Source organism: Tilletiaria anomala (assembly GCF_000711695.1).
Source record: "Tilletiaria anomala UBC 951 chromosome Unknown K437scaffold_77, whole genome shotgun sequence".
Taxonomy (NCBI): Eukaryota; Fungi; Basidiomycota; class Exobasidiomycetes; order Georgefischeriales; family Tilletiariaceae; genus Tilletiaria; species Tilletiaria anomala.
In genome coordinates, this window is record NW_013546945.1 from 48590 (window position 1) to 71857 (window position 23268).

General features: G+C 56.1%; 6 protein-coding genes across 6 annotated transcripts; 3 read left to right on the forward strand and 3 right to left on the reverse strand.

Annotated features, from left to right (window-relative positions):
* The first annotated feature begins 1408 nt into the window (after nt 1-1408).
* Nucleotides 1409-5397, forward strand: K437DRAFT_171251 (NAD-dependent glutamate dehydrogenase). The gene is made up of 6 exons (XM_013386356.1): nt 1409-1706; nt 1785-1907; nt 1984-2546; nt 2648-4549; nt 4663-4822; nt 4906-5397. The coding sequence occupies exons 1-6, from the start codon at nt 1507-1509 to the stop codon at nt 5291-5293; spliced, it is 3336 nt and encodes a 1111-aa protein (XP_013241810.1). The 5' UTR covers nt 1409-1506; the 3' UTR covers nt 5294-5397.
* On the reverse strand, nt 5382-9937 carry K437DRAFT_275374 (uncharacterized protein). Its single transcript, XM_013386357.1, has 2 exons — nt 6781-9937; nt 5382-6709 (listed from the first exon to the last, which is right to left on the reverse strand). The coding sequence occupies exons 1-2, from the start codon at nt 9654-9656 to the stop codon at nt 5542-5544; spliced, it is 4044 nt and encodes a 1347-aa protein (XP_013241811.1). The 5' UTR covers nt 9657-9937; the 3' UTR covers nt 5382-5541.
* A 217-nt stretch (nt 9938-10154) lies between these two features.
* On the forward strand, nt 10155-11285 carry K437DRAFT_249426 (orotate phosphoribosyltransferase). Its single transcript, XM_013386358.1, has 2 exons — nt 10155-10528; nt 10621-11285. The coding sequence occupies exons 1-2, from the start codon at nt 10271-10273 to the stop codon at nt 11092-11094; spliced, it is 732 nt and encodes a 243-aa protein (XP_013241812.1). The 5' UTR covers nt 10155-10270; the 3' UTR covers nt 11095-11285.
* On the reverse strand, nt 11087-16671 carry K437DRAFT_249430 (glycosyltransferase family 24 protein). Its single transcript, XM_013386359.1, has 5 exons — nt 16643-16671; nt 14760-16569; nt 14513-14699; nt 12197-14444; nt 11087-12135 (listed from the first exon to the last, which is right to left on the reverse strand). Exons 2-5 carry the CDS (start codon nt 16341-16343, stop codon nt 11208-11210), a joined length of 4947 nt encoding a protein of 1648 aa, XP_013241813.1. The 5' UTR covers nt 16344-16569; nt 16643-16671; the 3' UTR covers nt 11087-11207.
* A 52-nt stretch (nt 16672-16723) lies between these two features.
* K437DRAFT_295546 (uncharacterized protein) lies at nt 16724-21293 on the forward strand. The gene is made up of 8 exons (XM_013386360.1): nt 16724-18204; nt 18269-18530; nt 18596-19362; nt 19435-19991; nt 20055-20164; nt 20224-20375; nt 20452-20633; nt 20709-21293. The coding sequence occupies exons 1-8, from the start codon at nt 17059-17061 to the stop codon at nt 21184-21186; spliced, it is 3654 nt and encodes a 1217-aa protein (XP_013241814.1). The 5' UTR covers nt 16724-17058; the 3' UTR covers nt 21187-21293.
* On the reverse strand, nt 21064-23094 carry K437DRAFT_258170 (uncharacterized protein). Its single transcript, XM_013386361.1, has 3 exons — nt 22329-23094; nt 21910-22243; nt 21064-21833 (listed from the first exon to the last, which is right to left on the reverse strand). The coding sequence occupies exons 1-3, from the start codon at nt 23037-23039 to the stop codon at nt 21322-21324; spliced, it is 1557 nt and encodes a 518-aa protein (XP_013241815.1). The 5' UTR covers nt 23040-23094; the 3' UTR covers nt 21064-21321.
* Nucleotides 23095-23268: the final 174 nt, after the last annotated feature.

Consider the following 23268-nt stretch of genomic DNA (forward strand, 5'->3'; position numbering starts at 1 on the left):
GAGAGCCGAGGGGCTGTCCGGGGGCTGTCCGGGGGGAGGGTTGGGGGTGGCGTTACTGAGCCGCGGGCCAACTCTTCCTACCATTGCTCTCGACCCGTGCTTTCTTTTTTTGCTTCTCGCGCGCTTGAGCGGTGGACGATTGCTCACACTTCGTTTTCCAGCCAACGGAGAAGAGTCAGAAGGGAGAAGTGAAGAGAAGAGAAGCAAAGAGAATAGCTGCGTTGCATTGCGTGCTTTTCTGGTGTGTAATGACAGCTGGCAGCCTCGCGAGTCTTACGGAAGAGGGCGGGGTGGGGCGGGAGCGAAATGTGCACATCCTCGTTCGTTGGTGCTTCAGGCGCGGATCTGGGGTAAGGGGGGAAGGATGGGGTACATACATCGGGCGAAGTCCCTTTCGCAGTTGCGACTACAATTGGTCCTCGGCAAGCTGCAGGCTGCAGCCTGCGGGTGCTCGGTGGACCAACACTCAAGAGCTCATCGGCGATGAAGGGCCACAACGAATGTGTCTTTGCACACCCTGGAGACCAACCAGCATTGTGCCGACTGCCCACTCTACTTTGGCCAGCAAAACATGAACGTGATCCATCTCCCCACGGGCAACAACCATCTGTCACTGAATACGGTGCCTGGCGAAGAAGAGCGCCCAACAGATTAACTGCACGTTTCTCGCTTCCATTGCGTTTGCTGCTTTGTGGAGAGGCGAGCACCAGTTCTCCGCTCTGTGTTATATATATATATACTGTATATATATCCATCTTTGCTGCCCCTTCATTGTCCCTTCCCCATTCGCTCCAGCGGGATAGAAAGAAAAGCAGGCGCATCGCCCGCACTGATTCACTCGTCACACATAGATAGACAGAGCAACCAACTGTCGGTTCTGAGACCATTAGGTGAGTAGCGTTTGTGGGCCCGATGAGTCTCGGGTGTGCGTTGTCCACTACAGTCTACCGAATGGACGAGAACTCGGTCTGATGTACAAAGCGGAACTTGGCGAGGGAAGAGAGCGAGAGGGAGAGCGCGCCACAAGCAACCGCTGTGCTGTGTTGCTACATGTCCCCCTCGGCTGTGCCGCGGGTTATCAGAGTCCGATGTCTCTGGGCACCAGAGCAGCGCGCCAGAGCAGCGCATCACAGCGCTCGCTCGCTTGGGTGCGTCTCTGCTGTATATAGATAGGCAGGCAGGCAGACAGCCTTGTTCCTTCCTACCACCCCCATCCCACAGCGCGCTGGCTTGGCCAACAGACAGTAGTTGACACGACCAACTCCATCAATCATCCCTTTCCTCTTTCCCCTCCCCATCTTCTTCCCTGCTTGCTTGCAACGCGGACCCCCTTCTCCCCGATAGTCAGCCGCCGCCGCACGACGCACAATAGAGGTATCCTACCCTGGTCGTCCTGCTTCATCGATTGCACGCGAAACAACGAGCCGATCGGACATTGGTCCGCAGCTTGCTCTTCACACGCGATAGAATTCGCAGCAAGGCGCTACAACAGGCTAACCCATCGCAATGACAAGCATTAGCACAAACTGCCAAGCGAACCCGGCGTCTGCGTCGTCGGCATCATCTTCAGCAGCAGGACTGGCCAACATGCAGAACATCAAGGCCGCCCTGCTCTCCGTGCCCGGCACCCCCAGCGGCATCAACGGCTCTGGGACGCCCATCAAGCGCACACACACGCCCCTCGACCACAAGATTCCCAATGTCAGGTGCGCACTCCTCGCCCCTTTCCTCTTCCAGACTTATTCGCCTGACTAGAGCGTCATATTTCTTTTCCCCTCCCGCAGCGGATACACGGACACGGTATTTGCCGGTAAAGCAGAACAGGCGGCCAAAGTGCAGCAGCTGCTCAAGGCGAAAGGATTCATTCCACCCGACCTGGTCGATGCGGAGGTCGCGTGGTTCTATCAGTGAGGACACATGCTGCCTGAGACGCGTCGCCGTCACCGCTCGAGATCCGCTGACTGTATGCGCCCCCACACGCAGGAACCTGGGCATCGACGACACGTATTTTGCGCTCGAGTCTGTCGACACAGTCGGCGACCACGTCATGGCGCTATTTGGCGCCAAGATGCTCGCATACACCAAGCACTCCTCCTCGCTCGACATAGATCTTGAGAAGGAAACCGATGACGGCTCCTCTGCCGTCTTCATCCACTCCTCGCAGGCAGGCCGCAGCCGCGCCGAGGGCGAGGGGCCGCAGTGGGAGCGCCGCATCGACGAAAAGTGGCTCAACAAGTCCGACGTTGGCGCGTCCCACTCTTCCTCCAAGGCACTGCCAGCGCCGTCGGAGGGCCGCTTCGGCGCGTTCCGCCTCGAGACGTACCGCTCCGCCGGCAGCGTCAGTGCGCAGTCCAAGCAGCAGCTCCGCTGCTACTTCCTCACAAAGTGCACCTTTGCCACCCCTGCCCCTGCGCCCGGCACGCCAGACTACGGAGACATTCGCAAAGTCAGTGACAACGCTTTCCTCGCCAAGGCAAGCGAGAACACGCTCGCCATGTACCAGGACGTCATGGATGAGGTCCTCAGGAGGCAGGGTCCTGTCATTGGTAAGCAGTGCCAGCAGCAGCAGTGTCGTTTCCGCAATTCGCCGCGTGGCTCACCTTCTCCCCCCTCACTCTCTCCGCCACGTTCATACTTCCATCCGCAGAAATGTTCGAAGTTGAGGGGACACGCGAGCACCGGGTCGTCATCGGCTACCGCATGGGCACGACGACAAACTTTTTCAGCGCATTCTCGGACCTGTACCACTTCTACGGCCTTTTCTCATCGCGCAAGTACGTCGAGCACTTCTCCAACGGGGTCACCATCATCTCCGCTTACCTGAACCCGCTGCCGACGCACGCGGGCGGCACCAAGTACCCGCCGATCGAGCACAGCATCCACCAGATCATCAAAGAGGCGTCGCTCATCTACGTCCTCCCAGACAATCCCTTCTTCCAGCCGGCCGGGCTCATCACCGGCGCAGCAGCAGGGCACGCGGTGCAGGAGGCAACGTACGCCTACGTCGGCTGGCTCTTTGCGCAGCACTTCTGCAACCGCCTCGGCCAGGCGTACCAGTCGCTGCGCAACGCGCTCGACGAAACAGACGCACAACAGGCCGCCATTCTCAACGAGATCAAGACGCGCTTCCGCGAGGAAACCTTTACGCGCCAGTCTATCCAGGAGGTGATCAACTCGCACCCGGACCTTATCCGTCTGCTGTATGTCCATTTTGCCAACATCCACTACCCCGGTGGCGCTGGCGACGACGAGCTCGTGCCAACGCTCAGCTACCAGCGCCTCGTCAAGGAGGAGGTGTTGAGCGATCAGCAGATGTACGACCGCATCCGCAAGGCTGCCAGCAACACGCACGAGGCACAGGTCCTTGAGGCGCTCCTCTTCTTCAACAAGGCTGTGCTCAAGACCAACTTCTACACTCCCACCAAGGTTGCCCTCTCCTTCCGCCTCGACCCGGGCTTCCTGCCCGAGGTCGAGTACCCGACCAAGCCGTACGGCATCGTCTTTGTCGTCGGCTCCGAGTTCCGTGGCTTCCACGTCCGCTTCCGCGACGTCGCCCGCGGCGGCATCCGCATCGTGCGCAGTCGCAACCGCGAGAACTACAGTATCAACCAGCGTATGTTGTTTGACGAAAACTACGCGCTGGCCAGCACGCAGCACCTCAAGAACAAGGAGATCCCCGAGGGCGGCGCAAAGGGCACCATCCTTCCGACACTCGACGCGAACCCACGTCTATGCTTTGAAAAGTACGTCGACGCTATCCTCGACTTGCTCATCAAGGGCGAGACGCCCGGCGTTAAGGAGGAGATCGTTGACCTACTCGGCACCGACGAGATCCTCTTCCTCGGCCCCGACGAGGGCACCGCCGACTGCATGGACTGGGGCGCCGAGCACGCCCGCGAGCGTGGCGCGCCCTGGTGGAAGAGTTTCACCACCGGCAAAACCGCCGCGACGCTCGGCGGTGTCCCACACGACGTCTGGGGCATGACCTCGCTCAGCATCCGCCAGTACGTCATCGGCATCTACCGCATGCTCGGCCTCAAGGAGGAGGACGTCACCAAGGTCCAGACCGGCGGGCCTGACGGCGACCTCGGCTCCAACGAGATCCTCCTCAGCCGCGACCGCACCGTCGCCATCATTGACGGCTCCGGTGTCCTATACGACCCCAGCGGTCTGGACCGCGCCGAACTCGTGCGCCTCGCTAAGGCACGCCTCATGATCGTCCACTTCGACACCGCTAAGCTCGGCCCCGGCGGCTACCGCGTGCTCGTCGAGGACAAGGACGTCCGCCTCCCCAGCGGCGAGGTCGTCCCAGACGGTCTCAGCTTCCGCAACACGGCCCACCTAGTCTTCAAGGCGGACATGTTCGTCCCATGCGGTGGCCGCCCCGAGGCGATCAATATCTCCAACGTGAGCAAACTCTTTGACGCGGATGGCAAGTGCCACTTCAAGTACATCGTCGAGGGTGCCAACCTCTTCATCACGCGTCAGGCACGCCTCGAACTCGAGAAGCGCGGCGTCATTCTCTACCCGGACGCGTCGGCCAACAAGGGTGCGTCGTAGCCGTTGGCCGGTAGTTAACACGTTGCTTCCCATGCTGATTGATTCATTAATTCATTCCTCCTTTCTTTGCCTTGACTTGCTCTTGCCTCATGCGCTTCGCAGGCGGCGTCACCTCCTCCTCCCTCGAGGTGCTCTGCGGACTGTCGCTGACGGACGAAGAGTACATCGACAACATGCTCTTCAAGGACGGCAAGCCGACCAACTTCTACCTTGGCTACGTCCGCGACATCCAGACAATCATTGCGCAGAATGCTGCGCAAGAGTGAGTCGCTCCTTTGTAGAGGTCAACAACGGGAAGAGCTCTGTGCTGATTCACACCACCCGTTTGCATGCCTCTCTTGCCAGGTTCGACGCGATCTGGCGCGAGCACCAGAAGAGCGGCAAGCCGCGCTCGGTCATCTCCACCGAGCTGTCGACGACGCTCAACAACCTCTCCCAGGAGCTCGAAGCGACGGACCTGTTCAACAACAAGGAGCTGCGCAACGCCGTCATGGCCCAGGTCTTCCCGCAGACCCTCATCAAAAAGGTCGGTCTCGAGGCCCTGCTCGACCGCGTCCCGCGCACGTACCTTCAGTCGGCCTTTGCCGCGTTCGTGGCCGCGAGCTTCGTCTACCAGAACGGCCCCGGTGCGTCGCACGTGGCGTTCTACAACCACCTCACCAAGCTCTCCGCTGCCGCCGCTTCCGCGCAGGAAGGTCCCGCACCACCCAACGGCTCGGCGGCCAGGAACTGAGAAAAGGGAAGCACAAGGACGTGGCAGCGCAAAGCTATACTGTATCATCACGCGTCACCGGGGACAATTCACATGCAGACATGTCGAGCTCATAGATCATGCGATCGTGTCTGAAAGACGCAGGCTACAGATGGATAATGATGCTGCGGAGAGAGGCTGGCGAGGGTTGCTGGCCGCTCAGACAAGGGCAGGCGGAGGTACCAAGGGTCATTTGCAGACGGAGTCGCGCGTCGCTAGTCGATGCGCGCTCAGCGGGAAATTCGCATGTTTGAAAATGGGTCTGAAAGTTCTGCGACCGGCGACGGAACATGGACACGATGCAGAAAGGCAGGAGCAGGCATGTTGTACAGCAACTGACTCTTGGTCACGCCGCCAACGGCGCTGTCGCTGCTGTCAGGAGGCATGGTCTGTGCCTGTGCCGCTGCGAGTGCGGGATCCGAGACGGGTGCCATCGGAGCCCCTCTGCTCGCATTCGAGCCGAGCAGCAGAGCGTGCGAGTGCTTGCGGCGCCGACCTGTGGTCGACGAGCGGGGCAGGCTACCGGTGCCCGTGCCGGTACTGTTGCCGGTGCTAGGGCTAGTGCCATCCCCGGGTCGGTCATCGGGGATCGAGGACACGGACCGCACAGACGCCGGCCGCCGAGAAAATCCACTGCTTTTTGGCGACTCGATACTCGTCTGCGTGATGCTGGAGATGGAGCTTGACCGGATGAAAATCGAGCTACTGGGCTCGTGAAACTCGTCGGGCCAGCTGATGGGATTGAGGGCGTCGATGCTCCGCCTCCGGGCATCGAACGAAGACGATGTGGCCTCTCGACCGTGAGAACTCTGTGTACGAAGCAAACGGAAGGTGCTCTCTTGTGGAGAACTCTGAGGTTGGTCGGACCCACTCGAAGCGCCAGAACCAGAAGATAAAAGATGCCGCCGTCGGTGTCGAACAATCAGCTGAGGCCTGATCTGCAACTCTGACGATCCGCGGCTCCGCCCACCGTTGCTGCGAACGGCCGTGCCCGATGATGATGCACTCGCGGGTAAGGAAGGTACCTTGAAACCATCTTTGTCCGTAAAATCCTGGCTGCTAGGACTCGAAGGTCTTGCCTCTTCTTGCGCTTTGAGAGCATCTTCGAGCGACATGCCTGCGTATGCGGCGCTGAGAGGCAAGCTGCGCCGCCGCTCGTCTGAAAAAAAAGTGCTGTGAGCCTTGGGACTACGTTGCGGGAAATATCTTTGCGACACGTGGGTAAAGCCAGATCCATCTGCGCTTCGCAGAGACGCGGGCGAGGTCGGACGCGCTGATTGCAAACTGCTCGACCGCGACAGTGACGATGCTGCCAGCTGAGGGCGTTCAGCGAGTACTTCTCGCAAGGGATCGGAGCGCAGGTACTGGACAGCAGCAGCCAGCGTGGTGGATACCCACCTGGACCCGGCAGCATGCCCATGAATCAGCCTTCGTGAGCGTTTCTCATATAAAAACATGTAGCAACGTACCGCAAATTCGGAACATCGTCTTCGCCCATCCGAAACAGTTGAATGTAGGCTAGCAATGTGACGAGCTCCTTGATTTCGGCCTTGACAAGCACGTACGCCAGAAGTGGGAGAAGCTCGTCCGTGGAAAGCAGATAGCTTGACACGTGTACGTCAGTACGGGGGGAGAGGGTTTGCGATGCGTGCTGCTTCGAACTTAGGGAAGCAGCGGCAGCTACTGCTGCATCTTGAATAGCCTCGAGGCCTGCTTTGAAGATGTGCAGCGCGTCAAGTGGTGTTCGTAGATGCAGCCTTGCTGCTTCAAAGCCTCCATGAGATGCCTCTTCTAGATACTGCAACGGACTGGGAAGTGTCACATCCGGTTGAGGCATGCTTGTGATAATGTCAATCGCCTTGTCGAGAAAATCGGGTCGCCGCTTCAAAGGGTTATTTCCAATATCAAAGTCATCAAGAGAAAACTCGTGCTCTCCATAGCGCCGCAGAATTTCGTCCAATGCCGTCTCTTCTGCTCGCTTCGTCTTGCTGAGAGACATGTACACCTTCTCGTGGCATAGTGCCATGGTGATATTTTCAAGTACACTCATCACCCGTGTTTTGGCACGGTGAGGGAGTGACTCGTCAGCCTCGTGCTCCGTGTGTAGTTGCTCGTCCGCTCTGCGCGCATCTTCAAATGCCTGCCAGGCTTTGAGGAAGATGCCTTTGCGAATCCGTGCCGCGTTGTACTCCTCGAAACCGGAGACATAGACGAAAGAACTGTTGAACTGCGAGGCAGCATTTTGCATGACACAGAATGCCCTTCGGAGCGCAGACTTGAGGCCAAGGGCTGCAAATTGCGCCGGTGGACAAGCGTCGAGCAATATCCGCAGGTCCTCAGCCAGGTTTCGGACCGGCGATATATGCTGCAGGATGGGGTGTTCATCCCCTGCATGGGACCCATGTGAAGAAGACGCTAGCGAACGAGCGCTGAAAGTGCGCGCCAACCGGACTGAAGAGCAGGATATAGAGCCCACGGCCGACCCGGGACTACGGCTGAGGGTGTGAGCCGCTTCTGCGACCGGAAGAGAAGCCCATTGTGTGTCTACAGCCGAGCTGCTCGCTGGAGATAAAGCAAAGTCTGGTGAGGCAGTCACCGGAAAGGCCACCTGGTCGAATTCGAAGGGCGCCAACTCGTCTCCTAAGGGGACAACCAAGCCGTCCAGCACTACGATGCGTACGCGATACTCCGCATTTCCATCCAGCGTCGGGAGATAGACGGTGGTTTCGCTCAGCACGCGTCGCACACGCGTCACGCCGGACCGACCCCATCGCGTAGAAGCTGGATCTTTGAAGGTGATACTGAAGGTACCTCGATCTGCGCCGACGGAGACACGAAGCTTTGCTGCCGTCCACGGGTCAGTCTTGCTGCTCTGTCCGTCGCTGCGCGGTGAAATCGAGGCAGTTTCTTCCTCATTCCGCTCCTCCTCGTCCGGACTGCCTCTCCCCATCCTTCTGCACCCCGTCGCCTGTACTGGAACGTAGGTGTCCTTAAACAGCCTCGAGGGTACGAGAGCATGCAATGCGATGTACGCATAGCACTTCAATGCTGCTGGTAGAGAATCGGCAGCGGAATGCTCGTCCTGCGAGAAGGTGCGAAGCGCACGCAGAGAAGGTAGAAGGACGATATGAGCACGTTGTAAGGAGCTGCCAGCCGCTGAGGGTTGTCGCTCCTCCCCACGGTCAACAAAGTCGACGAGCGCGCGATAGATGGGATTGGACTCGATGTCTTCTTCGTCCCCGTCGTCTTCGGCTTTCCTCTCATCCGTTGCTGCGGTGCCGTGACCAGCCACTGTGACTCCTTCGAAAAGCCCAGAAGAGGAGGACTGCATATCTGCATCTGTGGACCACAGTGTACTCGGCGGAAGCAGCGGCCCTGTTCTGCTTTCTACGCGTATCATGTCTCCCCCTCTGCCGCTACTAAAGCTGCCCATACTTGTGGTTCGTGTCGTATCTTGTCCCGAAGGGGTACTATTATATCGAAAAGCGGTTTGCGAGTGGGAAGCGGTATGCATTGTAGAACTTCCTCCGCTAGGCTTGGTACCAACAACGAATGTGAGACTTTCGGCTCTGGCAGATCGCAAAGAAGTGGCAGAACTGTGGGTACGTCCTCTCGCCGCGGCATCTTCATCTCCCAGGATTTCTGACTGTGCTCGACCGCGAGAAGGCGTTGGCTCTGCAGACTTTGCGCCTCCGAGTCCAAAGTTGAGCGAAGAGGGAAGCCATGTGCCGAAGTCGAGAAGCGATGATGACTTGCTCGTACGCTGTCGGGAACGCGAACGACTGTTTAGATCTTGGGCTGCTGTTGCATGGGTGGAAGTAGGCTTTTCTTGCTTCTGCGGAGGCCCAAGCGTCCGTACCGCGTCCAGCGAAACTGCGCGCGGGCGACTCCTCGAGTGCGAGCGGTCATGCGGTGGACGCGTCGGCAGCCCATCATGAAGGGCAGTGGGGGCTCGTACATCGTCAGAGGGATCCGGCGAAGAGGGCGAGGGAAATGCAATCTGGTTGAACAGCTGGTTCGAAATCGAAGAGCCAAGAGCCACTCCTGAATGAAATGCCGTGTTATCTGCAGCTGCAGGACGGCCCCCTAAAGAGAGGAGCTGAATTGATCGCCTCAAGGCGGACCGGCCTGCAGAATGGCCCAGCGTAGCATCTTGTGAAGATTCTTCATCTGCTCCCCATTTAGTGTCGGGGAATGCATCGCCAGCGCTTGGCGTATGTTGCGAAGCTGCACCTTTACCTTGAGCGACATTAGAAATTGGCGTCGTCCTTGGCTTGTCGCGTTCGCGCTGTCTTTCCTTCTCGCGACTCTTTTTGAGGAACAGTCGCTGAATAGCGCTGGCCATTTTGCTCCCAGGACGCAAGCTGAAGGACAACCTTAAATCAACGAGGAATGTTCTTACATGTGCGATGTGCGACCGTGCTTGTCGGCTCTGCGCTGGATCAACGCGCCGAAGCAACCTCGAATGCGAGAGCTAGTTGCGCCGAGCACATGGCGCAGACTCGCTGTCGCTTTTAGGCTCCTCTTTAGCGCTGAGTTCGGCCCTGCTTCACCGCATCGTGCGTCCCAACGATAAGAGCCGTCACAGACATCCAGCAGGTGGTTGAGCATGAGCGCGTGGGCCTCATTCGCAAGCTGCCATTGCGGCTTGCAAAGAGGCTTGAGCGTGCGACAACATCATATGCCCATGGGCTTGTTGGACTTTTTTCTTTTTTGGCGCAGCTCGGACCTTCCGAGCAAAAACAAAGAAACAGAAAGAAAGAAAGAAAAAGAAGAACATATCTCTTTCGGTGACTCGGCCCATCGGGTGTCCAGTATTCGAGATCGTCAACTTTCTTGTTACCGTTCTTCCAACCGCAATTCGCATCAAGGTAAGAGACTCGCGATTGAAAACCTGCTCAGCGTCGACAAGAACAGCTCAAGCCAAATCTTCTCGAAGCCGAAATCTGAGAAGCCACCATGTCCGCACCCAAAAGCAAAGACAACACCGCCTTGGAGGCCTACCAAACTTCGTACCTGTCCCTGTCCCTCTCGTCCGGCATCCTCTCCTTCGATGGCGCGCCTTACACGCTGAAGTCGGGGCGCAAAAGCCCGTACTTTTTTAATGCGGGTCTCTTCAACACAGGCACAAAGATAGACGCAGTAGCCAGCTGCTACGCCAGTGCCATCGTAAACAGCGGGGTTCAGTTTGATGTCCTTTTCGGCCCAGCTTACAAGGTGCGCAGTCTTAAATTGTCCGCTGGCTGGACATTGGTTTTCCGGAGCTGAAGGTCCTCTTCTGGATCTCGATTTATGTGCGCTCTCCTCAGGGTATCCCGTTGGCAGCATGCACAGCACTGGCACTCTCGCGGGACCATGGAATCGACGTCGGTTTCTGCTACAATCGCAAAGAAGCCAAAACACACGGCGAAGGCGGCACGCTGGTCGGCGCGCCGCTGCAGGGACGAGTTCTAGTCATTGACGACGTCATGACAGCAGGTACAGCCATTGGTGAAGCAGTTTCAATCATCGAAAATGCCGCCAAGACGAATGCCGCCAAAGGCGATGCAGCTGCAGAGACCAAGATGGTCGGCATCGTCATCGCGCTCGACCGACAGGAACGAGCGACGGAAGAATCTCCAGAGAGCACCGTCAGCATGGTCCAGCGCAGGTATGGTGTCCCTGTCGTACCTGTTGTCACGCTCGCCGACATCATCACGTACATCGAGAGCTTAGGCGGCGAAGATAATGAGAAGGCGATCCAGGGCATGAAGGAGTACAGGCAGAAGTATGGTGCGCAATAAGCTCACATTGCGGGGGGTGTGTGTGTAGATTAACGGACAACGTTTGGTGTACCATAGAGAGCTCGTAAATCGAGCAAAGGGCGTACGATTTCCGAGGTGATTAGTATGCAGCTCTATAGCTCGTCATGCTTGTGTTTTAGCGTGTCTACATGTAACGCATCTTGATTTTGCGCCGGCTCGTCGCCACCCTGAAGAATCAACGCTGACGCACCACCCTCTTGTACAGCCGATGGAACCTGCTCGCTTTCTTTTGACGACACTACGTTCGTCCCGATTCGCTTCTCGTCACTCAAGCGCGCTGCAAAGGCGCTGATCTCGTCGTCATACTTAGTCCACTCGGGAATCTGTCTCCGAGCACGATCCAGCTTAGGCTCCTTGGTCTTGGGGTTCGAGCACAGATCGATCGTCTTGGCGCGGTCCAGCCACTCATAGCTGCACCATGTCTCGCACCAGAGCCACTCTTTGTCGAGTGTGTGAATCGGCAGCGAAAATTGCAAATTGTTGGGCAGGTCTTGATCGAGATTGGCGAGCGAGTTGGGATCGGCGGACAGTGCTTGATACTGTCCACGCAAGCGGTCGCCTGCGGCGATTTGCCGAAACCGCACAAGATCCACAACATACAGAGCCGAAATATGGTACGGCCGCCCGCGCAGGAATTGCTTCCAGTAGCCCTGCTTCCAGAATCGGAAGCCTTCCATATCCTCGCTGTCGTCTCCCATGGGAGGGTAGCCGTACGGCGCTCCCTCAAGATTGACGTTGACGAGGTCAATCATATCTGTGCGTACGATCTGGTCCGCATCGACAAATATGACCTTGTCGAGGTCGAGTGGGAAGAGCACGTCCAGGAAGAGAATCTTGTTGCCCCAGATAACACGCTGCTTTTCCTTCTGAGACCGCAGCCAATGCGGCCAAGCATACGAGATGAGCTCGTAGGCGAAGCCGTACTCTTTTGCAAGGTGTGGGATGAACTCTTTGAAGGACGGCGAGAGGAAGTTCTCGATGAACCAAAACTTGACAGAGTGTTGTGTGTTACGCAGGACGCTGTGATTAAAGAAACTCGTCAGCATGAAACAGAATAGGAGAACCCTGTGATAAAACTCACGACAGGATCATAATGTATGTCATTCGCTCGTACAGATGACCGCTTGCGACTGTGAAGATGTTGATGTCGGCGTGCGGCGACTGTGGTTTGGTCAATGATGGTGTGCTAGAGGCAATCTTGCTGAAAACGGAGCCGAGGAGGGATTTTGCAGCATCGGCAACTCTGCTGCCAGCTCTGTCTTGAGCCTCCGGCCCCTTGTCAATATCTTCCAACAGCTGCTCATCCTCCATGCCGGGACGCTTGCGTACTTGTGGGTAGATCGTCAATCCCTCGAGAGAAGCCAACGTCACAACATTTCCCGTGACATTGACGTTCGGACTATTCCATCCCAAATTGCCTACGCTCAGCATCTCGTAAAGGCCATTGCTCTTGCCTTCTCGCAGCTTTAGATGCCACAGACCGGGTTTGGCGCGGAATTGGAAGTAGGCCAAATTCTCCATCACAATCGTATCCAGTCGCTCTTGACCGTCGGCTGTGTCCAGCAACAGCTGCAGGCCGCGCGGAATCGAGTTGAGTTGGCCATCTCGAGCATGACCTTCAATGAGGATCCGCTTCAGCTCGTACGTCGCGCTCACGCCAGAGGAGCGGGATGCACTGGGTAAGCTGCTGAGTCTAATATTGTCCAAGTCGTAGACAGCATCCTCTGCCATAGCGAGCCAAACAGACGGCGTGTCCAAGCCCAGTGTGAGGACCGCATCTTCAGGCATACCTGTGAAAAGAATTGAGTCTCGACGAATTGATCCGTCCTCTTCGAACGTGACTTTTCCGGGAGCTCTGTATCGGTAGAATTGTCGCAGGGGAACTTCTCGTAGCTTCGGCGTAGGGTTCAGAATGACCTTGATGTATGTGTTAGGCCATTGACTCGCCATCTCCAAAATTGACGACCAGCGCTGCGCAGTCTCGGTCAGCGGATCGATAATCGCAGTGTACCGGAACGATGCCTTATCGCGGTTACCGATCTCGAAGCCACTATGCATGATATCGATACGGTCAAATGCGGAGAGCCGCAGAGCAGGCGGTGTGCGGAACAAGCCTTCTGCTGCCTCGTCAGGAGCGTAGTCTGCGGCGAGAGCTGAGGCGGCAAGTGCAACGCGATGGCTGTCTTGGCTTGCTCCAGATGGACGCCCAGCGAGCTCAATGAGGCTGGCTTGGACCTTTCTCGCACGCTTGCTTCCTTCAAGTTGAGCAACTGCCTGGATGTCAGCTGGAATGACATCAGCCGCCCGGAAGCCTGAAAGGACGCGTCCGTTCGCTACCAGACAGATGCTCTTGGCGCCGCAACCTAACGCCTCGAGCATGGGGCTAGCCCGGCCCCACCAATCGTGTGCTCGCTTAGCGGCGTCCGAGTCTTCTGCTGCTAACAACGCATGAACCTTCGCCACATTCTCCTCGCTGACTTCACCTGGTGTGAGCTCAGGCCTGGCGGGTAGAACAGAGAGAATCGACGAAGGCTGTAGCTTTGTGCCTTCGTGACTGTTGAGGAGGGTGTAGAGCGCCGTCGATACCGTCCGATTGCCCTGCGCAGAAGACGGTTGGTGAAGAAGCCCCAATCGGAAACTTCCAGCTTCAAGAGCGCCGAGACTAGCAGCGAGCATCTCCTGACCTCCTGCAGAGTCAAAGTCGCCTGCGATGTACATCGTAACATTGACTGAGTCTGGTCTCGCAGCAAAGTATCGCGACAATGGGCCTTCATTCAAAAGTTCCGGCTCAAGTGTGGCCAAATTGATCATCCTCGTCGTAAGATTAGAAGCGCCATCTGCGCTAAGCAGCGGGGATCGATAGGTGAGCGTATCCTCCTGATCGTAAAAGTGGTTGCTAAGGTCGGCGTCTGTGCTCAAGGTGTTATAGTAGATCAGAGGGGCCAACGCTTGAAGCTGCGCTTGGACCTGCTGGCCGATACTCTGGCTGATCCCATTGTCGAAGGGAACATGGTAACCGTTGACAAAGGCGTGTCCCAGCCTCCCCTTGCTCAATTTGGCTCCAACCCTCTGTGCGTAAGAGACAGCAGTGTTTAAACGGTCTTGCATGAAGTCCGAGTCACTCGGGTCGATCCTTTTCAGGATCTCCTGAATCTCATTTTGAGACGCGACAGTGCCAAGGGCCGCTGCAAACTCCTTCTTTGCTTCTTCGAGGTTGATTGTTGTGGATTCTGGAACTCCGGATAGACCCACACGACGGAGATACCGTGCAGAACCGTCCGGACCCAGAGAATCGAAGATGTGGTAGAACATGCGTGTGAGCGCGATTGCTGCGACCCGCCGAAGAACCATCAGTCATCTAAGCATTTACACGTCCCGGTCCTGGCCATTTGCTCACTCTGGCCATCTCCACTGCCCCAAATAGGCACAAGACCCCAGCGGAGTCCAATTCGCGTCGATGCAGGAAAGACGCTTTCGGCAAGGAAGCGGCAGCTCTCTTTGCGGGACAAATCGAGTGCAAGAACGACATGGAAAACATTGCGCGCTATCTGCGGGAATTGCCCAGGCCACAGAGGTTGCAGGAGCTGGAAAATCATTGACTTTAGCAATCAGAATGACTCATACCTTTGCTGGAACAGCCTCACCGTCTTGAAATCCCTCGGCCAATGTGCAAAGACGTCATCCTTCTCCAGGTCGTTCCACCAGGTGATTGCACTTGGCTTTGAGGTACTTGCACCGTTCACAAGAGCGCCAGAGAGCATGCGCAAGCCACGCTCGATGCGATCGCTGGCGTCAACAGCGATTGGCTCTGACGCACTTCCAATAAAAGCTTTCCCGAGCGTCGAGTTGGATAAGAGGTCAACAGCTGCCTTCGGGCTGAGCCCAACGCCGCGCGACCGATCGGTGAGAGAATGGACAAGGATCGACTCGCTCCTCATTTTCTTGAGAAACCCAAGGGGGGTGACGTCCTTGTGCGGGATCGACTTGCCGTTGAGCCAGACGTCGTTCGAGCCCGCCTCCACACGAACATCTTGGTTGTGAGTGATTTCATCCAAGAAGTTCTTCTTGAGCTTGACTCCAGACAGCTGCTTAGCATGAAAAGGAAAATTCTGCGACAGCTCACGCAGTGCACGCAAGGGGTCCGATGATGCCGCAATTACTTGTGCAGCTTTGTATCCAAGCTTCAACGTGTTCTCCTCTGAAATTTTGGCTCCGATGTCTTCAGCACCTGTGCTTCCCTTCTTGCCGCCTATCTGCGCCTGTAGCCATCGGCGATCTGAGAGAGCGCTTTCAGCGCTTAGTTGTTCATAGGACGCCACTGTGTCTGCAGCAGCCGCCGCAGCAGCAGCCCCAGTTACAGTCACATTCGCATCATCCCGGAGCTTTCGATCGTCAATTACCAGATAGTCGACCTTCTTGAGATCCAAAGCGGCGCCATATCCGGAAAGGTACACCGTCTCCCGCTGATCCTCTTCGCTCGGTCGCCAACGTAAGATGTAACGTAGGGGTAGAGACGACTTGCCGACGGCGTGACGGTACAAGCTTCCGTGCAGCTCGGCGAAATTTGGTGAAGACAGGTCAGCATATAGAACGACTGTCGGCATTGGCACAAGCGATGATGCTGAAGTTGGAGACAAGCTGTGGTCGAAGGGTACTTCGATCATGCCTTCCTGATTGGTGGGGCTGCCTGCTGCCAACGCCTCATCCAATGCTGGTGCACTGCAGATGACCTTTCCCTGGACGAGCGCCCAGCTTCTACATGCCTGTTGCGCTTCTTCTCCGACTACTTGCTCACGGTAAAGCTTTTCAACACCTGTGGTTCGATACAGGTGCCAAAAAGCCTCGACTTGCGGGGACTCGCTATGTAGAGCCAAAGAGAGGTCCAGGATCTCCCGAGCCCCGGGAGCCTTGAAGATGCCCTGCTTTTGTAGGACCTCGAGCGACGTTTCGTAGATTTCTTTGTACGAAGCTTTCTTGGCACTGGTATTCTGTGCAATGCCCGAGACAGTGAGCTGCGTGACCGCATCAAAGAAGGCGGTCGAGTCGAGCGAATTGACAGCTTCGAGGATTTCCAGCAGTGGCGGGGGTGCGGACCATGGCGCTCGCAAGTCCACTCGGATGGAAGGGGTTCCCGTCAGATCTGACCCTGAGCACAGAACAGAGGGTACCAAAGCTACAAGTAGAAGCCCTGGCAGAAGCCTTTGCAGGCTGCGTATCCACAGCATCATGGTTGCCGGTGCTTGAAGGCGGAAGCAGCCTGCAGATCAGTCGCACCGTGGGAAGCCTGCAACCGGCCGATTGACCAGCAAGAGCACGGAAGAACAGGCTCGTAGCCTCTAAATACAGCCCTCTTAAATGCTGCCGGTAGCCTCTCCATGCTATGCCTTTTTGACGCCATGGGTGAGGATCAATTTCTAGGTTGATGTGGAACCTTCAGAGGATGCTTGTGAACAGCTGCCAAAAATAAGCGCTGTCAACCGCTTCCACCTTGTAAAGGACTGAAAGGATCACGTGAGCGTGCATTTACCAAGTGTCGCGGCATGGGGCCGTCCCAAGGTCCCCCCTCTTATGTATTCATAGTGGACTATGATATAGGCGCCTGTATGGAGCTCAGACTTGTATGAATCTAGCCATTAACCCTCCCTACCGTCGTAGAGTGTCGCTGCACCTCTGCGCATTGGAATCCAGTGTGCGCTGACGGTAGTAATACTCCAAATCTGCTTTCCATTCCTCACCGCAAGAAAGACGCGACGCGATCCCGTCATCAACCATGCAACATTTTAAGTACCCTCATCTTCTGTCCGCTGCAGCTTCCTGGTGCTTTATGCTCAAGACGGTCGACGCAGCACACTTGTGAAAGGACTGTCCGGCCCAGCTTGCGCCGCTGCATGCAGCAAGGGTGCCTCTCATGCTCCATATATCGCCAACAGCATCAGCGCCAAAATGCTGCCGACTGATGATGACTTCGACGATGATGACTTTGAATTCGACGGCGAGGCTCTCGAGTCGGTGATGAGCATGATCGAAAACGCGCATACAGCGACGCAGCAGATGACTGGTGCCCACAATCAGAAGTCTCCCACACGAAATGGTCGATCAGGCATTTCACAGGGTACTTCTGCTCGCCCAGCGGGCGCATTTCGAAATGCTCCAACCACCGTGGAGCAGGCAGACGCGATACTCCGCGAGCCACTCGCAAAGCGTCCCCGACTATATGACCCAGAAAATAGCTTTGAAGGGAATAAAAATAGCACTCCTGCCGTTCTTGATAGCCTCAAAGCAGCCGTCAAATCGACAAGTCAGTTTGGGCAGCGCCGGCCATTACTGAGAAAGCACCCTGTACATACTCCGACCGACTTTGACGAGATCATGCCAGAGATCAGCGTCCGAGAAGATGGTCAATACGCAATTGGTGGTACAGCAGTGCAAGAGCGACAAAACCTGGGAGTCAGTGCCAGAGGCGTGCGGCAGGTGTCGCCCGCAAAGCCTGCAGGACCCCAAGACCAGGCTATCATCGTACAGAACCCAGGACTTGCGTACAGGCCAGGTATGCCACAATTGGACGTCTTTGAGGGCGATAATGACGCTATGTGGAAAGATGGTGCGGCATTGGAACAGCTGGAAGAGGAAGCCATATCTCTTAGCCAGCAAAACCAGTCAAGGCCAAACGGAACAACAGGAGGGAGTTCAATACGACGGGATGCATCTTCTGCATCTGCACCTTCACCTGCTAATTGCAACAGCAATCAACCCAAACAGGTCAATAATCAAAGCGCTGCCGCGGCGCGGGCCGCCATGGATCTCAACCGTGAAGCATCGTATCGCCGCCGCATCGAGGCGCTGCAAAAACAGGTTGAGACAGAAAAGGAACGTATCCAAAAGCTGGAGCAAAAGGCTAAAGAAGAATCATATAAGGAACTCGGAGAAGTGATGATTCTCCGGCAAAAGACGCAGAAGCTTGAAACGGAGAATTCTGAGCTTCGAAAACGGATGGTGGAGAAGGAGGATGACTACAAGAGACAAATGGAAGAAGAGAGGCAGAAGAGCGTGCAGAGCATGCAACAAATGAGGACTGTTGATGCATTTGCCGTGAGTGACTCCAGAAATTGTGCTTCGCAATGGCGTCTGATCCCCTCGCATCTGAATATTGCAGCGCTTTGAACGCGAGACTTCCCGCTGGCCAAACGTCACAAGAGCAGATGTAGGGGAAAGACATGTGTTGCACGGCGCGGCAATAGGACTTGTCACGCCTTCGCGTCGGAATCGCGATACGGGTCCCGGAGAGGGTAGCACGGCTCGCGACCACTCAAGCCCACGGGTAAGGACGGATGATGACGACGAGATGCAGCTGGATAGTCACTCTCGCCGTCAGAGGCGGCGAACTGGCGATGTTCAGCCAAAAGAGCTGGTCAAGGGTAGGCTTATCTTCACGTATTCATCCTTGCACCCCGCGCTGACCTTTCCCTGCCACTCACAACAGAGTTTCCCGGGCTGGACAATTCATTTGCGGCCGAGGCACTTGAACAAAAGCAATGCCGCAGCAGAAAACCCGCTAGTAGCTCACCGTCCACGCCTACCAAAGCAAGATCTCCCACGAAGGCGCTGAGTCAAGTGGAAAGTCAAAAGCCATGTTATGCTGGAGACGAGTTGCCTGCGATGGAATGTACCCCTCGCCACCACAGAAAGGATGCTGCCTTGCCTTCTATGGAAACAGCTAGGCTTCGGGACCCCACGCGAATTCATCAATGGGCAACATCACAGGTTGCGGCGCAGCACATCGGCCTGGTTTCTTTCATGCTCTGTCATGAGTCGCTGCCGCATACAAGACTAGCCGATATTCCTCTCACGATCTACCACACGCAGGCAGACGGATTGGCCCTCGCTTCCGACCCACATCAGTCATTTCAAGATCACTGCCCCTACCCCAAGCCCCCAGAATCTGCTTTGCATTCGACATTAACGCGTATCGTCTCGGCGCGATTGCCTCCCGGTATCGATTCTGTGGTTCTCGACTACCATGCAAACGCACTGGATGCATTGATGCAACGTCTCATGCATAGCCCTGCAGAAGTTGGTGGTCGGTTTTGGCAGCTCCGCACGCGCGAACCATATGCCACTGTGGAGGAGGCAGAGTCGGACTTTTGGGCTTTACAAAACGAGGTCAAAGCTGCTGCTATGACCGAGCTGACGGACGCACTTGCTGTGCCGCTAAGGCAGCTACTAGGCATCTTTGTGCGACTGTGCATGGTGAGCTGAATACCTCTTCTTGTAAGCATATCTACTTGAATCTCGCTCACTACCCTGTAACGCGCTTTGCAGATGGACCTCTTCAACGATCTGCTGCAGCTCTGTGCGGACACATGTCGAGTGTTTCCTGCATTGACATCATCTCTGATGAACCAAAGCATACATATACCTCATATGCCGGAGCTTTCGCTGTTGAACATTCACAGGCGCCGTCTAGATGGAACGCAAGCACTAGCCAGCCTCGACACGCAAGCAAGGCCTCGCAATCCGGAGGCGACACCGACGAACGTTGCTGACATCATCTTTGAAGCGGTCAAGAAAACATGGCGACTACCAATAAGAGTCTCTTCGCCACGCGCTTACGCGCCTGGCCAGCAGCATGCTTTCTGCGTCCAATCGACTTGGTCCAGGCAGACCGGTTCTACCACACACGCAAATCACAAAGATGCGGTGCTTAAACGTTGCGAAGAGATGCGGTGCCTACGCGCGTATCAAGCGAGCGAGATGCAGCACAGAGCAGAGCAAGCGTGGAGCATGGGCGAGGACGTTGAAGAGGAGGTGTATGAGGCAGTGCTTTCCTTTCTCTGCGGGATGGTGTGCCAGCTCAAGACTGCGATGGGGCATTACACGTGAGTCTCAAAGACTGTGCTACAAAAGTTCGCTTTCTGATTGTTCGTTCCACGTGCTCGCAGACTCGAAACTATTGCTTCGCATCCCGGCTTGACTACGTCCTTCCTCCGCCCGGAACGAGCGGCTCCGAACCTCATCGCGGCCCTCGATCTCCTCTTTGAGCTCAGCAATGGTGAGAGAATGTGATCACGGCCAGGGCATGGTCTCTCGCTGATATCCGTTGAACTGTAGTGGAACATGTATGGGAACGTGTGATGGGCTGCCAGTTCGACACCCAGTGGCAGAGTGGCATCAGACCTGCTCTACTCAACAGCCAGCGGCCACTGCTCGACATCCTCGCAAAGCATCTCGTCGATCGCCGTGTGGACCTCGAAACTGAAGATGTGAGTGTCCTGCAATGTTTGCGAACTTTCGCATGGGGACCTGACGACGTTAGATATCTCTTCCATCGCATAACAGGCCCACGCTGTTCATGTCCGAGTGATCAAGTTGTTGACGCTGCTCGCGCTCAAGCACAAGGACGCTCGCATCGTGATTGCAAAGTCGAAGTACCTGCTAGCTGCGCTCGTCAGCTGTTTGAGCGTGGATACGACACTCTTATGGAATACTCGAGGTATTTGTGACCAGGACGCATTTCAAGCGTGAGTCATGGCAAGGTGTCATTGTGTGCATGTGACTACTTGTACGTACCCGGCTGACACAGTAGGCCCCTGCAGCGTGCTCCTCCGACTTTCCATGGACCTCAACCTCATGACACTTCTGTACAACGACGACACCGAGGTCGACGGAGATCCTGTACTCCATGATCTCCGTACCTGTCTAGACCACCCGCACACGCAGGCCGCCCTGAACGGGGTCACACACAGCTTCATCGTCTCGCTCTCGCGCATCGCTTTCGCGGAAGAGCCAGAGTGGATCCACAGCTTGCATTCGCTCGAAAGCGAGCGGCGCATGGAGGCGATGGCTGAAGGCGCGAGCTCGCTGCTCGAGCTTGTACTTAGCCCCGAAGAGCTCGACGACGTGTGGCAGTTGCTGGCTGGCGAGGACGAAGAAGGAGGGGAGGGTGTCAAAGGAAATGGAGGTCAGGATGCAGACATGGGAATGACGATATTGAATGTGGTTGGGAAACAAGGAGTGGCAAGAGTACGAGCTGGATCATTGATTGACCTCACGCAGGACGAAGAGACGCTTTGATCTGTAGCAGCACGGAAATAGACGGGAGGCGTACTTGCAGTCACAGTCGAAGAAAGCAACAGCATATGTATATTAGACATTCCAAGACAAATTCACTGTCCATAGAGAACACGTGTTGGCATTCAGAATTGATGCTCAGGCAGGATGGAGTGTGATCTCGTACAGCCCCATGTGACTATGCTCGCCACTGCTTTGAATCTCGAATGAAGCGTTTTCGCCCGCCAAGAGCTCCCAGCGCAGTCCACGAGCGCGCAGCTTCGGCCACAGCGACTCTTCGTCGGGGTGGCGATGCTTCTTGGAGAGAAGACAGGTGGAGGGAGGTGCAAGTTTTGCCGAGTGCTTGCTTTCGTCATTTGAAGGGAGCGCTAGTACAGCAGGACTGCGCCTCGGCGCAAGAAAGGTGCGCAAAACGTCACAAAGATCGTCGAAGTAGTCTTGGTTGTAAGTGCAGTCGGAGACGAGGATGAGATCCGGCTGTCGGTCTGCTTCGCCTAGATGCTCTACTTTCCAGTTCCGCAGTTTGGTCTGCGATGCGGAGACTTGTGTCCAGTCTAGCACCGCGGAGCGAAGTTGAGTGGAATTGCTTGCTGCTGAAGTTTGGGATTGATTGAAATCGATGTTATCTTTAAGGAGCTCACTCGCTGATTCTGACAATCGTATGACCCAAAAGGACTCGCGTCTGTGAGATACTCGCCTGTAGTCTCGCTTCAGCAAGATGCTCACCTAGATCTGTCAGGATAATCTCTGCCCTCCTTTCACTCGGCAGCCTTCCGGTCCGAACAAGCGCATCAAGGATGGCAACGAGGGAGATGCCAGTGCACCCCGTGCCTGAGCCGAGCTCGAGAACGACGAAGGGGTGTGTATCTCCGGCCAGTGCGGCTGTATTCGCTTGCGAGGCGTAGCCATCCTCAAGTACTGAAGCCGACTCATCTGCTATGATTTGCAATAGACGAGTTATCCATCCAGGACGGTGGGATTGGGAAGGGCTGGAGGCGGAAGAGAAGAAAAGCGAAGACGACAAGTACGAACCAAGGAGATGCGATGCGTCCCACAGGTGCTGAGACAAGAAATGTGGACAGAATTGACCTCAGCACGCAGCACTCCAAGTCGAAGAAAGAGCCCGCACATAGAGGGCAACACACCTTGTCTAGCTCGTATCCAGCTGTTTCCTTGACAGACACCAGCCAGCCGTGCTCCCTGGATCGCAAGAGGCGCATGGTGTCGTGCGTACGCTCGCTCTTGTCGCCACTCGACAAGGGAGTTATGGAAAACTCGATGGGCGTTGACAGTACTGGCACGAAGTAGACACTCTCCTCTCCAGTTTGTGATGATGAAGATGCGCTAGCGAAAAACGCACGAGGTAAATCGAAAGCTATCTCATTGAGCAGGTCGCCTTCAGCCATGCGTCGTTTCGCTGCATACTGCGCACCTCCTCCGTGTGTTCGTGCTGATGGCAACCCAGCGGCATATATAGCCAAGTGAAGTTCGACTAAGCGATCTTTTCCTTTGCCTTTGGGTGAAACTTTGGTATGTAAAGCCCCAAGAGCTGCTTCCAAGTCTGCAGCTGAAGGCGTCCGAAGCTGAATATTTACAAATGCACTCTGTGGCGAGCCCCACGTCGAAGTGCCCGCCTCAGCTACCTTGCTCCACCGCCCACAGGCATGGCCAGCCTGAACTTCTTGAGGCAGCCTCAGGACCCACACGTAGACAAGCTGCAGTGCTTCATCTTCGGCAGGGGCGTACTGATATTCACGAAGATCAGTCGTGATGTTGGGAGAGACGCTGATGCTGCTGCCAGCATGGCTGTATCGTGGAGGGCCGCGCTGGAAGGCAATGTACCACAGGCGGGGCATAGCTTGAGCACTGGAGAAGCGCACAGCGAAGGAGCGTGCGTGCTGCCGTCTTTCTTCCCCCTTTCTGCCTGGGGTCATCCATCGGGAGCTTATGGGGAGTGCGCCAGGGCCACAAGCAAACGAAAGAAGCATTGCCGAGGCGGTCATTGGAGCTGCCGATGTGTCGCCGCAAAGCTTGAGATACCGCCCACTGCTCGGCGACTTTATTTATTCTCCTTTGACTCAGCAG